The sequence below is a fragment of the Mastigoproctus giganteus genome, chromosome 5, assembly GCF_048544385.1.
Source record: "Mastigoproctus giganteus isolate SK-2022 chromosome 5, ASM4854438v1, whole genome shotgun sequence".
Classification (NCBI taxonomy): Eukaryota; Metazoa; Arthropoda; class Arachnida; order Uropygi; family Thelyphonidae; genus Mastigoproctus; species Mastigoproctus giganteus.
In genome coordinates this window covers 47976530-47993547 of record NC_143579.1, presented here as the reverse complement: position 1 = coordinate 47993547, position 17018 = coordinate 47976530, and the positions used below count along the sequence as shown (strand labels likewise).

The 17018-nt window shown below is 36.5% G+C and overlaps 1 protein-coding gene across 1 annotated transcript in view; it reads right to left on the bottom strand.

Annotated features, from left to right (window-relative positions):
* PolrMT (mitochondrial RNA polymerase) overlaps window positions 1-17018 on the bottom strand; it is a 395821-nt gene that overhangs the window by 221780 nt on the left and 157023 nt on the right. The window contains exons 12-13 of the mRNA XM_090374544.1: window positions 8267-8386; window positions 3242-3283 (exon numbers count right to left, since the gene is read on the bottom strand). Of these exons, the coding sequence (XP_090230670.1) occupies window positions 3242-3283; window positions 8267-8386 (162 nt within the window). The remainder of the gene's footprint in view (window positions 1-3241; window positions 3284-8266; window positions 8387-17018) is intronic.

Below are 17018 nucleotides of genomic sequence, written 5' to 3'. Positions count from 1 at the left end.
ATTTTCCCAATAAAGAAAATGGCTGGCCTCTCTTTTGTTTACCAATATCTAATAATCACATAGAAAAACCACAATACTATGTGAAGTGCTTTTGTTCTCTTTTATGATCAATGAAGCAACTTGTTGAAATACCATAAATTGTTTACAGTTCCTGCTATTAGGGAGAATCTATAAACAAGCCCAAATTCATATACTTCAGAAAAGGATTGAGTTTACGAGCAAAACTTGTGCACAAAATGAGTTTTATCAACACAGAAATATGGTGTAAAGTTTTTTATTACAGTATTGTTGTATAATAGAAAGCATGGAAATCATTTCTGATAAACTGAAGTTAACTGAGAAGTTGGAATCTGGTGTTTTGGTGGATAGCATGTGAGGAGTACATTTTTGGATATTTGTAAGAGCAAGGAAAAGCTCAAACATTTTCCTCTAAAGTTTGATATTTTACTATAAGAACTAGTGGAGGAACTGATGGTTGCCAAAAACATACGAAGGTGGCTCACAGATAAGGATTTTTATCATCATCATCATTACCTTCCAACTCCAGTGAGGTTCAGATGACTAAATTTCAAGCTAGTTCTTCTATTCCACACAATCAGCAAGTGCAATAAAATATGCAGTACAGTATTACATTTAATGATTTTTTTTTTTTTTTTTTTGTCATTTTCATAACATTCGAGCAACTCGGACAATCACATATTTCTTTTAAGTTTAATGGACAGGTCTTTTCCATTCAATCAAGGTTTGACAGTATTTGAAACAGCTGTGGTGAATACACCCTCTAATAGTCAGTGATGCTGACTGTATTCACCACAACTGTTGTTTTGGTTTTTAGGAGCATTAGCAACTAAGGTCATATTGCTCCAGGATATGCGGTGGTCATTCCCTGACCTTTCCGCATCCTCCGTATTTGGTGGTGACGGGCTCGAACCCCGGTCTAATCAAGAAGTGTGTGTGCTACGCACTGCTGCTCCTTCCCACCTGGCTATGGAGGCGGCATTCACCACAACCTGTACAAAAAGATTAGTAATGTACTTAACATATGCTTGCTTTTTTTTTTTTTAGTTAGTTCTATACTGTTCCAAATGTGTAGACTATTTTGATTTTTTTCTTTACTGTAGTAGATGGAAATAATTTTCTGTGTCCTGACTTACCGTCGACTGAGAAAGCTTGTTTACTCTGAAAATATATAAGGTTGTTTCACGAAAAAATATCTTCTACTTCATGTGTGTAAAAAAAAAAAAAAAAAAAAAAAAAAAGAGTGGTAACGTTTTTCAGAAAAACTGCTGCAAAGAATGCAATTAGTGAGGATGATTGTGACAAATTAATTCAAAATATAACTAAAGACACTGACATAATTTGATTTTTTGAAAATATAGCAAGAATTCAGCTTTTCTGGAAGTAAGATCTGATGTATATTTTTATCACTGTTGAAATATTTATACACTGTGCAATATAATCTTAAAATATATTGATGTCACCAACAGATTGTCAGATTTTAAGGGGGAATAAAGGCAATATTATTATTCATGGGGATAATTATTATTTCACTTTTGTGAAATAATAACATTTCACAAAAGTGAATCTCACTAAAAGTTATTGGAACAATATGTCACATATATAAGGAAGTTATGGGTGGTTGCAAAATGTAATGATTGAAGAGCAGTGATGTAATGGTGATCATGATACAAGAGGATGCCAAAGCCATTTGAGAAAAGTAATTCAACTGGTTTTTTATGCAACAGCTGAAATTGTTTCTGTAACACTGTGTACAGCCAGAAATTTACTAGCAGGCAAAATGCATTATTTCTTTATATGAGATTGATAGAACTTCATGCCACTTTTCAGACTTAGTAATATCTAGTGCACTTTTATATTATTATTGTGCTACAAAGATTGTTAATAAGCTGCAAACTTTTCACTTTCAGAAAGGAGGAGATTTCATAATTTCTATCAGAAAAAAAGCAGATTTTTAAAAAAATTCAGACTTGAAATTAAATTTTACTAATAAAATACACATTTAACACTAAGACACAGTCACAGCACTGTTACCAGTGCAGTATGCTTTCAAACATTAGTGAGGCTGGTTTTCTGTCTTAAGATTTCTGTAACTTAAATTCTTGTAAATTAATCACAAATTCTTTCTATCATCCTCATCCCCCCATTTATACTATCACACACACACACATCTTTTGTCCCTGTTCCATCCCCATCTTTTAGTTCATTATTTTCAAGTTCTATTTATAATGTTTTTATGCTTGAGATAATTAAATTTAAACAACTAGTCAAAATGCTAGAACTTCTGAACAATGCACCATAAGAGACAGTAAAAGAGTTTATATTCATTTTCTGTGTGTAATTTAAGAGAAAATCTGCAAAATATTTCATAATTGTCTTTCATCAAAGATGGATTTTAACTCTTCTTTTCTGTTTTCCTGTATTTACTTTACTTTCACTTTTGATCACAAGCAATCTTTTTGTTGCAATATGATAGATAGAATTGTTATTTTACCAACTCCCACCCCATGACACTAGGGTTTTAGTCATGTCTTTTGAGTCAGTGTGTTAAGTAATAAACCTGGTTAATTTCCCAGCAACCTTCTGTCATCGTGTAGCTACATTATAAGGCCAATAACATCAGCTGCCAAACCATATATATCAATTTCATTGGAAGCTCTTGGCTTTGTTCACTATTTTGGTTCATATGATTTACCATCTATTATGTTCTGTATGTGTCTGTGCATGTTGTGCAAGCTTAAAAACAAAGAATAACTTAGGGAGGAGGCCTATAATTCTCCTACTCCTGCTACCTGAGATCAGTTACTTACAGCCCTAATGGAAAAATCCTTTAATTTCTTTAGTTTTCAACAAGATTTTAACCTCTCCAAAATGAGTGAAAAATGACTGGTTTCTGGTTTTTAACAGAAACCAAAAAATGAGTGACAAATGATGACCCCATTATACTGTTAGGAAGGACCTACATATATATCCAATGAAATGCTAACTTTAGCAGTCATTCTGACAATGAGTAATTTCTGAAATATAATGCATTTAATTTATTTGTATGCTGTGCCACTACCATATTAATTTGTACAGTATATCTGTTTCTTGAAAATAAAAATACAGTGGTCTGTCTATATCATAAGGCCAGTTTACTATTAGCAAGAGTTAAATCAAAGGAAATAATTTTTGAACTTACATTTCAAGAAATATATATTACAAGAATTAAACTCTTACTTACTCCAATTAAGACATGTTCTGGCCATTTTCTTTCATAGAAATCCTGATTTAAAAAAAAGACAATTAACAGACTGGTTAAAGAACTATGACAATTGTTGGAGCAGTCTCTTAGACATTTAGATATGGTAAAGAAATTAAAAATTAATTAGTTTAGTTTGATTTATCTGTGTTAAGATTGACTAAGAAATACAGTAAACCCCCGCTATTCACAGGGGTTACGTTCCTACGAAATGCCGCGAATACCGAAAACGCGAATACTGAGTTATGGCTCCCATAGTAATAAAGGGGTTCCGTTCCAAAGTATGAAATATATAAGAAAAACTAGTCTAAAATTTTGTCTATGTATGTATGTATTATATGTACCTTCATAATATGACTATGTACATAGACAGTACATAGTGAAATGCAAGCATATGGCATCGAAATGAAAATAAGAAACAATTTAATATTAAATGTAATATTTATTAGAAATTTCAAACAAATCTTTCAAACCAGCACCTTTGCTAGATAAAACACTTATCCCGCCAGTGCTATCACCAGTTTTGCTAAAGTGTTGATAAAGGAGTTTTGCCTTTTCACAGATGATGAACTTAACGGAAGATGAAATTCCGTTAAGTTCAAAGTGAACTTAACGGAATTTTATTTTGAGTTTGGTCATTCCACAGATTTAAAGCTTTTTCCATTTTTTCTAATTTAACTTCACGAGTTACAGAGCAAATTTTTGAAGCAATTAGTGTGTTTTCACGGACACTACGGCGGATTTTTTCTTCCGATTTCTTGATTGATTGTACTGTTGACTCATTGATTTTATAATGTTTTGCCACTTTGGAGACACTTTTACCACTAGAAATTTTGTCTAATAACTCGATTTTATTTGCTAATGTCATCACCTTCTTTGATATTTTCACATATCCCTTGTTATTCGTAGCCATATTTTTGTACGCGTTAGAAAGAATTTGTCCACAATAAAGTCACTTTCTTCCGTTAACATACTCGAAAAAGTCTGTTTTACACTGCTTTTGCAGTGTTCATATGCTTATAAATTAAAAGAAACGACGAAACCTTCCATGACAAGCGCATAACACATACTGAACAAAGATTAGCGAGAAACATCCATGCTTGCGATTTTGTCACCCCTCTCCCCCCCACCCACTGAGTGCTGTTTTGACTGGGAAAGGTAATTTTAGCCACACCCATGTTTTTTTATGGTGGAAAATGTTCACGGCGCCTTAAAATTCACATTTTTTTTTAGGTTTCCTTTTATATTAAATCAGCGACCGTGAATACGCGAAATCGCGAATAGAGATACCGCGAATAGCGGGGGTTTACTGTAGTTATAATTCTACTTGCAATTCACAGAAAATAGGATAAAAGCATACCTAAAGATACACAGTCTGAAGGGTTACTCCAGCAATAAAATAACTAAGCAATTCATTAAAATGTTTAAAAAGTAAAGCTAATTTGAGTTTCTCACCTAAAAATTACCTAAAGGTAATGACAAATAAATAAATATAAAATTATAAAATTCTTTTGGGAAAAAATAAGTTTGCAACTCAATTTATTATTTTAAGGTATAGTGAAAAAATATACATTAATTTTTTGCCTAACAATTCTAAACTATAGTGTAGCCTTTCGGTAATATTACCAAAAGGTTCACTATGATTTAGAAAAAACTTACACTAAAATCAAAGATAATAGTGGTTTGGGAATAGATCTGAATACAGTGTAGGACCTCTTCTGGCTTTAATACAGTATTTTCATAATAGAGTATGGACAATTCCTCACATATCTTTCCAATTCATCTCACACTGGCTCTACTGGACCAAAGTCACAGAGATCTGAGAAGATCCTATCAGCATCATGTTATTCTTCCAAACAAAGCCATCACACACCCAATGTTGTGAAAGGAGAATTATCCTGCTGAAAAAAAATAATAATAATAAAATAGATAAGGCTGCCCATACTACAAAACTGCATCATCATTGGAAGAATGGCATTATTGAAGATGTCACAATATTCCTTCTGAAAGTATTATCATTAGCAAAACACCATTAGTAAACACTGTAAACCATCAGAATGCCACCAGTGCCATTTTCAAAACATTCTCCAGGTCAGTAACATCAAAATTCTTCAATCTGGTAAAACCAGATGATCACTAAATTTAACACCATTACTAAAATACAATGTTCTGTGTATTCATGGATCCCCTTCCTTGGCAATGCTTTGGCAGCTTTTCAGGACAACACAACTAACTGTTCAGAGGTTTTATTGTCAATAAAGGTTGACTTCTTGTCACTCTCGACTTTTACATAGATAACCTAATTGCCTCCCTGTTGTGTATGACATTTAAGACTGAGCTATTCGAACTGCTGAGAACTTCTGAAATTTAAGTTATGCCCTAAGGCACTGTACCACTTTTCAATTTCTGAGCTTTTATTAAACTGTACATGTCAACTGTAAATGACACTGCTACCTTCTACAACTTAATTCATATCTCTCTGCCTTTATAATAATTTGATAACCAACAATTTGCACAATTTGCTTATTCATTATGGCACAAATACACTGATGAGTCAAAACATTATGACCAACGATTCGTTATGCAAATCAAAGCAACTGCAGGTGAACTACAGCACGTGCACGGGTTCGGACATGGTATAAAAAACACCTGATACTGAGCTCCATTAATCAGTGTTACTGTTGTTCTTCAGATGGTAAAGGCAGCGGACTTTTACAAGTTTGACAAAGGCCAAATTGTAATGGCCAGACGTCTGGGTCAGGGCATATCTGAAATGGCACGGCTGTTGGGATGCTCACGGTCGGCAGTGGTTAGTACCTACCGAAATTGGTCTTCTGAGAGAAAACCCATGAACTGCCGGCAAGGTGTTGGACGACCATAGCTCATCGATGCTCGAGGTGAGCGAAGGATCTCCTGGATGGTATGCGGCAACAGAATGGTGACTGTGGTGCAACTAGCCAGTAATTGGAATGCTGGTGACAGGAGTAATGTGTCACAACACACGGTACATCGAACCCTGCTGAAAATGGGGCCGTCTAGCCGCAGGCCACTCCAAGTGCCCATGCTAACCACGGTTCACCGGCGACAGCCCCTACAATGGGCACGCGAGCATCAAAACTGGACTTTGAGTGATTGGAAGAATGTCGTCTGGTCCGATGAACCACGTTTCCTGTTGTACCATGTGGATGATCAGGTACGTGTGCATCGTTTACCTGGGGAACTGACGGTGCCTGGGTGCACCACAGGACAAAAACAAGTCGGTGGTGGCTGTGTCATGCTTTGGGTGATGCTCTGCTGGGATACCCTGGGTCCAGTCATCCATGCGGCAGGCACTCTGACGTTTACCACCTACCTAAACATCATTGCTGACCAGGTACACCCTTTCATGGCAACGGTCTTCCCCTCTAGTGGTGCCGTCTTTCAGCAGGATAATGCCCCATGCCACACTGCCCGGATTGTTCGAGACTGGTTCACGAAACATGAGGAAGACTTCCAGGTATTGATCAATCCCATTGAGCATTTGTGGTTTGTGTTGGAACAGCAACTCTGATCTGTGGCATCTCAACTATAGACCTTACAGGAGTTAAAGGATCTGCTGGTTACGTGTTGGTACCAGATACCACAAGACACATTTAGAAATCTTGTAGCATCCATGCCCCGCCATGTACAAGCTGTTTCGGCTGCACATGGAGGACCAAAATGATATTGGGTAAGTGGTCATAATGTTTTGGCTCATCGGTGTATATCACTAAAGATTTAAAAAGTATCTTTTTAATGTATACTATACATTTTAAACTAAATAAAATTTGCAATAACTACATCTGTATTTTTGTATTTTCAAATATAATTCTTCAGCAATGGTTCCTTTTCTCTCCAAATTTTCCTAAAATATCTGTGTAGACAAAACTGTCATTTCATTCATTTCCTACATATCTATTTAAATATCTCCAGCCATATTTTTTCTTTGTCATTAGTATCTAGTCTAACTCTTCTAATTAGTATCTAATTAGAAGAGTAGAAACTAATCTATCTTAAAGACTTCTAAGCTAGCTTAAAGAATTCTTCTAATTCACCTTTTTTTTTAAGCCTTAAATTAACTGGGCTTTATACACAGACAAATTTCATCACCAAACTTTACATTTAAATTTTTTTGCAAACATGCTATTGGATAATACTTCCCAGCCAATTAAACATTCTTACAAATTACTCTAAAATCTATTCCTACATCTTACTGCACTGTCTTACTTCTAGCATACTATTCTAATATCATATTGCATAGTTCTTCTGCTAATTTCATTTCTTTGTCATTTAGGCTTCTATTCTTCTACTTGATAATTTTTCTAGAAGAATACTTAGCAGTGTGTGTGTGTGTGGGTTCCTGGCAAGCATAGTGGTAGCTTGTTGACGAGGCAACATCCCAGCTAGTGTGTTTTGACTGCTTTTCCTACCAAAGAGAAAAGGTTTTAACTTATATTTTATCCAATTTGGTCAGAATAGTTCTACATTGGCAACCCTCCTCATTTGTTCAGTAGTCATATAGTTGGTTGCATACTAGTAGATTATGCAAAAAGAAGGTAAAGAGTGGGCAATAGGTCAGGTCCCTAGTCAGTTCTCTACAACATTAGGAGATATGGGGATCTTAACTACTAGTTAAATATCCACAGAATTATTATTCACATCTTCCAAAAACTTCCTAATTCACTTCACAAATATATGTGGCTTTAATTCTCATTTCAAAGAAGCCAATTTTAATCTAAAATTTCTGAACTTCACTATTTTTTTTTAGAAGTTTCAATTATTAGTTTTCTTCAACTATCACTTGTTATTGCTAATGCTTTAGGGCAATAATACTTTGCAACTATTTCTTACATAATACAATAAAAATAATCAATTAAACAAATAACCCATTGTTTTCAAGAGTAAAATAACATTTTCAAAAATTCAACAGATATAAGCACTACAATAAGCACTTAATCTTTTTAAATGTAATTAATAAAATAAGCTTACAATGGAAGGTCCACCAAAGTGTTTCCTCTTCAGCAATTCCCAATATTCTCTTGGACTATGTTTTGCTGTTAGCTCTGGCGAAGCATAATACTCCAGATATTCATTATAGAGGGTCCTGACCTATTATTAAAATGACAATTTGAATTACATCAATTATAATTATTATAATCAATTATAATTATTCTAGTCAAAGCAGCAAATATTTTTTATTGATAAATAATGATTTTAATAGCTTATAAGTTTACTGCCTCTACTAACAAAAATATAAAATAAAATGTTTCCCATCACCACCTCATTTAACTTTCTAAAATCAATATATTTTAACTGCACTTTAAAATAAAAATGCTCAATATATCAATACTATAAACAAATTCTTGTTATTCTTGTTTTTTTTTTTTTTGCATTGAAATAAATAAATGAATAATGTTTATACAGATTTTGTGTTCTGCCCACTATTTAGGGAAGGGTTTTTGCCTCCGCAAAGGTGACTACAGTGGTCTCAGACAGTTTTTAAATTCTATACAGTGGAACCAACTGATGAGGTTACCAACAGAAAATTCTAAATGGGAAGCATTCAAGGAATTAATCTTGGAAGCTTTTCATACTGATTAAGAAATACTGTTCAAGGTTTAGGCCTAAATGGATGTCAGATGAACTAATGAGACTCGTGGAATGCATATAAATTATCAGGCGACACAAAAGCCAATGGAGATATAAGCTAGTCTGTAATCAAGTCACACACGAAGTTAGGCAAGCAAAAGCAGATTATGAAAAATCTTTGGCAAAGGATGCTAAGAAAAACAGCAAGGATTTCTTTACTTATACAAACTCTAGAAGGAAGGGGATGAATCAGATTGGTCCACTTCATATCAATGATTCAAATGTTGATGATCCCACTCAGAGAGCTGACAAACTGAATGAGTATTTTGCAATACATTCACACATGAAGAACTCTGTAGGGAAATGGAGGACAGAAGTTTATTAAACTCTAGCAGGGAGCTTAATGATTTTGTAATAAATGAGAGTAAAGTGGAGGAGAAATTGTTGAAGCAAAACATACCTGGGGTGGATGGGAATAATCCAGTTATATTAAAGGAGGTGGCAAAGGAAGTAAGCAATCCATTAGCCATAATTATGAGAGCATTGATGGACTCCGGGAAGGTCCCCATGGACTGGAGATCTGCAAATGTATCCCTAATTCACAAAGGGTGACATGAGTAATTACAGACCTCTTAGTTTTAACTTCTGTTCCAGGGAAAATAATGGAGTCACTGGTTAAAGAAGCATTGCAAGATCAACTAGACAAGACGGCAGTAATAATTCAGACACAGCATAGGTTGTTAAGGGAAAGTCTTGCCTGACAAATCTGATTGGATACTATGATATGGTTACAAAGGAACTGGAAGCAAAAAATAATTTTGATATCATATACTTGGATTTCAGGAAAGCTTTTGATACTGTTGCTTATGGCAGACTACTGTACAAATTGGAGCAGTATGGTATTAAGGACAAATTGCTACAATGGCTAAAAGGGTGGTTGAGTGGGAGAAGACAGAAAGTGGTAATCAATGGATGCTGCTCTTCATGGACTAATGTTATTACTGGAGTTCCCCACAGTTCAGTGTTCGGCCCACTGTTGTTTTGTATATTTATCAATGATATCGATGAAGGTATATCAGGCTTAATGTCCAAGTTTGCAGATGATACAAAGGTTGGCAGGGTGTTAATGGCAGTAATGGCAGTGTACTACTGCAACAGGATCTAGAAAAGTTGGGCAGATGGGCTGAGAAGTGACAACTGAAATTTAGCATTGCAAATTCAAAGTACTGCATATGGGTAGAACTAATCCCAGAGAAACGTACCAACTGTGTGGTAATACACTTTGGGTGGTAAGGAATGAAAAAGACCTGGGAGAAATTGTGCAGTCAGATATGAAATTTTCTTATCAGTGCAGACAGGCTGCCAGATCAGGTCATGAGATATTCTCAATGATATACAGGAATTTTGCTAGCAGGGAAAAGGATGTGATTATCCATCTGTATAAGGCAATGGTCAGGTCATGCCTTGAGTACTGCGTACAGGTTTGGAGGCCTCATTTTAGGAAGGATATAGTTGCTTGAGTGAGTGCAGAGAAGGGCAACAAGATTGATGAGGGGAACGAAGGAGTGCTCTACAAAGAAAGGCTTAAGTTCTGCAAATTGCAGTGTCTGGAGACTAGGCACCTGTGAGGTAATCTGACTGAGGTGTATAAGGCCTTGAATAGGTTGAGCAGGATTAATTCTAATGGGATTTTTCATCTTGTTCAGATTACGAACCTGGGGGGCATAAAAATCAAATTGAGGAAGGACAGGTGTAGAATAGATGTGCTGCAGAAATTAGCCTTTAACATACAACTGGGGTGTTAAGTTTTATGGTTTTTAATTATCTTTGTCTACTTCTAAACTGGCTAATTTCTGGAACAAACTTCCATCTGTCATTGTCAAAGTTGATAGCTTAAATAAATTCAAGGAGGAACTACACAAATGTATAGAGGGAAAGGTCGTGTGAAATGGTTTTTTTTTGGCTGATGCTACATAAGGTTGCTTTCTTCCATCATATGCCTCTACTACTACTATTACTATTCCAAAGTGTTAAATTATTCAAAAATGATTGAAAAACTACCCTAACACTAACACAGTATGTCTTTTAACGTTATGCAAATGGCTCACATTGGGTCCACATTTAAATCAGGCAATGATGCACATTCAAGTTATTAGGACTGTTAGTAAGCATTGTTATATGTCCATCACAAAAGGCCAAAACTTTTTTTTTTTTTTTTTATGTAAACCCCAAACACGAGAGGTATTAGAACCTATAGTACTTAGTACCGTGCTTGGGTTGGAGGTTGAGAAGATGAAAGAAGATATTTGTGGACATTGGACTTGAACTTCTGTAGACTGTAATTTTCACGAAATACGTATGAAGGAAGGTTGTTCCAGAAAACGGCAATTGAATGAATAAATGAGGAAGATGAAAAGTTGGTTCTGTGAGTTTGAAGTTGGACAGTAAATGGATGTTGGCTGGTAGCGGCACGTGTTTGGACTGTTTTGAAAGAGAGAGCGGGAATTATAGAAGCCAATTCAGAAGAACAGTGCCCATGGAAATATCTGTAGAAGAGGCATGCAGAAGAAACAGTATGTCTATGAGACAGCAAGTGGAGAGACTCTGTTAGAGATGAATCACTAATTAACCTAACTGCCCTCTTCTGAACGAAATCAAGAAGCCTAAGAGAGGTTTTGGGGGCACCACCCCAGATGTGGCAACAATATTCCATGGCAGGGCAGATTTGCGATTTATACAGAGTGAGCAGCTGTTTGGAAGAAAAGTAACGTCGAGAGTGAAAGAGAAAACCAAGTTTTTTAGATGCAGAGGAAGCAATATTTGTAATGTGCTTTGCGAAGAGAGATTAGAAGTCAGGGTAATCCCCAAAAGAGATATATCATTTTGCCTAGAAATCGGAGTGTCACCAAAGATAAGCATAGGTGCAAAAGAATCCTTTTTTGTGAGATATAAGACAAGACTGAGTTTTAGAAGGGTTGAAATCAACGAAGTTGTCTTTGCCCCACTGGAGAATTACCTGAAGATCGGCATTTAAGGAATTGGTAGCAGTTCTTCGAGATGTTGAAGCTGATTGATCTGGACAAGGTTTCTCAAAAAGGAAAGTGGAAGGCAATGTGCTATCATCGGCAAAACTATTGATATGATTTCCAGTCAATGGAAGAATGTCATTAATATACAAGAGGAAAAGAGGGGGGGGAGGAAAGAACTGAACCTTGGGCGGACACCAGCATTAATGGAGAAGTTAGAAGACAGAGAGCCATCTACCATCACCCTCAGTGAGAGATTAGAGAGAGAAAACTGGATAACCAATTACAAAAAACAGTTGCCAAACCATAAGATGGAAGCTTGTTTAGAAGACCTTTATGCTAAACATGATCAAAAACCTTTGAGATGTCAAGAGCAACTACTTGTTTCACCAAACCTTTCCATTGAATTAGTCCAAAAATGGGTATTGTTATTGTTTGTTATTTGATTTTTTAGGTTATTTGGTTGGAAAGGTCATTCCCTGAATGACCTTTCCGCATGCTCCGTATTTGGTGGTGACGGGCTCAAACCCCGGTCTAATCAAGAAGTGTGTGCTACGCACTGCTGCTCCTTCCCACCTGGCTACGGAGATGCCCCATAAATGGGTAACATAAGCCAGAATATCACCAGTGGATCGACACTGACAGAATCCATACTGGTGATCGTTGATCACACGAAAGGTTTCTAGGTAGTTTAAGATTTTGAGGTTGATTGATTTCTCCATTACTTTAGAAAGAGTAGAAGTAATTGCAATGGAACAATAATTGGACGGGAAAGATTTGTCACCTTTTTTTGGGAACTGGCTGGATATGAGCAAATTTCCAAGCAGAAGGAAAAACACCTTTGAAATAAGAAAGTGAAAAAAGGTAGCAAAGAACAGGAGTAAGTTCAACAGGTTTTGAGAACAAGTGGAGAAATACCATCAGGACCTGGAGGTTTCTTAGCATCAAGATTTGTCACCTTTTTTTTGGGAACTGGCTGGATATGAGCAAATTTCCAAGCAGAAGGAAAAACACCTTTGAAATAAGAAAGTGAAAAAAGGCAGCAAAGAACAGGAGTAAGTTCAACAGGTTTGGAGAACAAGTGGAGAAATACCATCAGGACCTGGAGGTTTCTTAGCATCAAGATTCGTCAAAATCCTTATGACATCCTTTTGACAGAAGACCACAGGATGTACTGAATGGAATGTTTTGGGAATGGTGGGAGGTGTTTTACCAAGATCATTAATACATGAGTTGGAAGAAAAATGGGATGCTAGCAGGTCAGCTTTATCCTTGGCTGAAGTGACAACAGAACCATTTGGTTTGGACAGAGGTTGGAGCAGCGAAGGGCAAAAGTTGCCATCTCTGCCAAACAATACAAGGTTGGGAATAGCCATGAGATGAAGGGAATATCGGAATGGACATATGCACAAGTACTACCTTTGAGGCGAAAGGAATCATACAGCAAATAATTTGGGCAACTGAGATGAGCAGTAATTGAATCAACCGATAACTCAGATTCTGTTAGAAAGGGTACATTAGGTTTGGCAGACTGCAAGTGGAAATGGACATCGTTGAGATTAGAATTGAGACCACATATATTTGTGAAATGAATTAGAAAACTTCCATAAATATCCAGTATAATGGAAATGTACTGTCCACACCACACAGAAAAATGGCTGAGCCACTATGATGTGAGGCAATGTTAGGTGGTAGATGACCTCCTCAACCATTGCAATACCACTACTTTGTTTAACAGAAATCTAAAGAGTGGCAAAAACCATATTTGATCTAAGCTCTAGCATATTAAGATTATCAGTTAAAGTTTCTTTACAATCTGATAATGACATGTATGTCATTATCAGATTGTAAAGCTATGTATGTCTTGCTATGTGTGCAGATATCTAAAAATTTCATGACTTAATATAACATTCTTACAATACAAATAATGTCTCTCGAGGTTGCAACAAGCATCATTGCAAGGTCGAATATCCCTTACATTCTGAGGATAAAGCTTAAAATGGTTTTCACAGGTCAATTGCTAAGCAGCCCATAGGAATGATGAAATAGTTTAGGAGAATTCTGGATAAACTAGTGTATAATCTTACAGCTGCTACTCTGTTACCTCATGACCAGAGGGAGTCCAGTAATTCAGCCTTTACCTTGGAAAGGCCAGATTATGTTAAACAGCTATGTATGTCTTGCTATGTGTGCAGCATATCTAAAAATTTCATGACTTCATATAACAATCTGTTCCTCCCCACAAACATCTTTTACCTCATCTGTATCAGTGCATATTGAATAACCAAACTAATGGAACAAATTCATCAATTAAAAGAACTAAACATCCCAAAAAGTTTTTAAATTCATTTCACAAATACACATGATCTTCAGTTCTAATTAAACTCAATGATGTCTCTTTCTCTACAATCTACCAAGCTCAACTTACTTTTTCTGATAGTCTTAATTATTTGGTTGCATCAACCACTATTCACCTCACTGTCCTAATTATTCACTGTATAATTCCTTCGGATTAACAGTAATGCTGTACATTTTCTAGCAGGGAAAAGGAGGTGATTGTCCTTCTGTATAAGGCAATGGTCAGGCCATGCCTTGAGTACCATGTACAGGCCTGGAGGCCTCATTTTAGGAAGGATGTAGATTTGCTTGAGCGTGTACAGAGAAGGGCAACAAGATTGGTGAGGAGAATGAAGAGATCCTCTTACCAAGAGAGGCTTAAGTTCTGCAAATTGCAATGGCTGGAGACTAGGCACCAGCATGGTGATCTGATTGAGGTGTATAAGGCCTTGAATGGGTTGAGCACGTTGAATTCTGAAGGGATTCTTCCACTAGTTCAGATTACGAACCTAAGGGGGCATAAATTCAAATTAGGGAAAGACAGATGTAGAATAGATGTGTAGAAATTTACCTTTAGCCAGCAGTTGGTTAATTGTTGGAATAAACTTCCATCTGGCGTTGCGGAAGTTGATAGGTTAAACAAATTTAAGGAGGAACTGGACAAACATTTAGAGGGAATAGTTGTGCGAATTTTTTTTTTTTTTTTTGGCTGAAGCTGCATAAGCTCATACACTTGCTTTCCTGCATCACATGCCACTACTACTACTATATATGCCTGCTTCAATATTCTTTGTCAGTGATTTCCTGGTCTGGAATCTCCTCTAGTCTTTTTAGCTCAAAATCTCATTTTCATTTTGTAAAATTTGTTTATTAATTCTATTGCTCTCCTAACTCAACAAATCACTTGAAACTTTCTGATTTCTTTCTTTGAGAGTTACTTTCTCCAGTCTAACTTTCCTTGGAGATTATAATGATCACAACTCCATATGACTTCAATTATCCAGTCACACAGACTGGGTGCCTCCATAGCCAGGTGAGAAGGAGCAGCAGTGCGTAGCACACGCTTCTTGATTAGACTGGGGTTCGAGCCAGTCACACACCAAATATGGAGGATGCTGCAAGGTCAGGGAATGACCACCGCATATTCCCAGAGCAACATGGCCTTAGTTGCTAATGCTCCTAAAAACCAAATTAACAACAACAACACACAGACTGAGCTGGTAAAGATGCTGAGGATTATGTTGTTACCAATGACCTTATACAACTTATTTACTACTAGAATATCAGACAATCCTAATCACATACCTAACACTCCTGATCTTTTCTCCTCACAAACACACTTTCAAAGTAGTATAATTAATGTTACTTGTCTACTATTTACTTCAGGTCACAGCTTGGTGGCGGTGTCTTCTACAATGGATTCTCACTAGCATTAGAAAAAAATGAAAAAATGGAATGACCTGTGTGATTTTGATCCTGATCATAATCTCAGGTCACGTAACTACAATTATTCTTATAAAAATAGAATAATACATTCCTCATTCCATTATAAATTCTAATCCTTTATCTAAACTAATCTTCATTTTTCGCATTAGCATTAGTAGAGGTATATGATGCAAGAAAGCAAGCTTATGCAGCATCAGGCAAAAAAAAAAAAAAAAAACACCACTTACATTTCACTTCTCCATTCGTTCAAAATACATGTCCAGCTGAGCCTTATATTTACTTAGGCTATCAACTTCCACAACAAGGGATGGAAGTCTGTTCCATCAACCAACTACCCGCTGGCTAAAGGCAAACTTCCGCAGATCTATCCTACATCTGTCTTTCCTCAATTTGAATTTATGCCCTCACAGGTGATTATTCTCAGCGAGAGGAAGAATCCCATCAGCATTGAGCATGCTCAAACCATTCACGGCTTTATACACCTCTATCAGATCACCTTGCCGGTGCCTAGTCTCCAGACATTGTAATGTGCAAAACTTAAGCCTTTCTTCGTAAGAGCAACCATTTGTTCCATTCACTAATTTTGTTGCCCTTCTCTGTACTCATTCCAGCATCTCTACATCCTTCTTGAAATGAGGCCTCCAGACCTGTATACAGTACTCTATGTGTGGCCTGACCATTGCCTTATACAAGGAAATAATCACCTCCTTATCCCTGGTAGAAAAATTCCTGTATATCACTGACAAGACACAATGAGCTACTCTTGCAGCCCGTCTGTACTGCTCAGAGAGCTTGATATCTGCCTGCGCAATTACCCCCAGATCCTTTTCATTCTCTACCACTGCCAGCGTAGTACCACAGGGTTGATACATTGCCCTTGGGTTGCTGTTTCCCATATGTAGTACTTTACATTTGTCAATGTTAAACTTCATTTGCCGCCTCTCAGCCCAACCTTTCCAGATCCTGTTGCAGCAGCATAACATCAGTAGTGTCCTTAACAACCCTTGCAAACTTGGACATTAAGCTTGATATACCATCATCAATATCAGTTATAAATACAGAAAACAATAATGGACCCAACACTGAGGGACTCCACTAATAACATTAGTCCACGATGAGCAGTGTCCATTGATTAGCACTTTCTGTCTTCTCCCCCTCAACCATCCCTCTATCCATAGCAGCAATTTTCCTCCAATGCCACACTGCTCCAATTTTTGCAGCAGTCTTCCATGTGCAACAGTATCAAAAGCTTTTCTAAGAACCAAATATATAATATCAAAGTTATTCCGTGCATCCAGTTGTTTTGTGACTGCATCATAGTATCCAATCAAATTAGTCAGGCA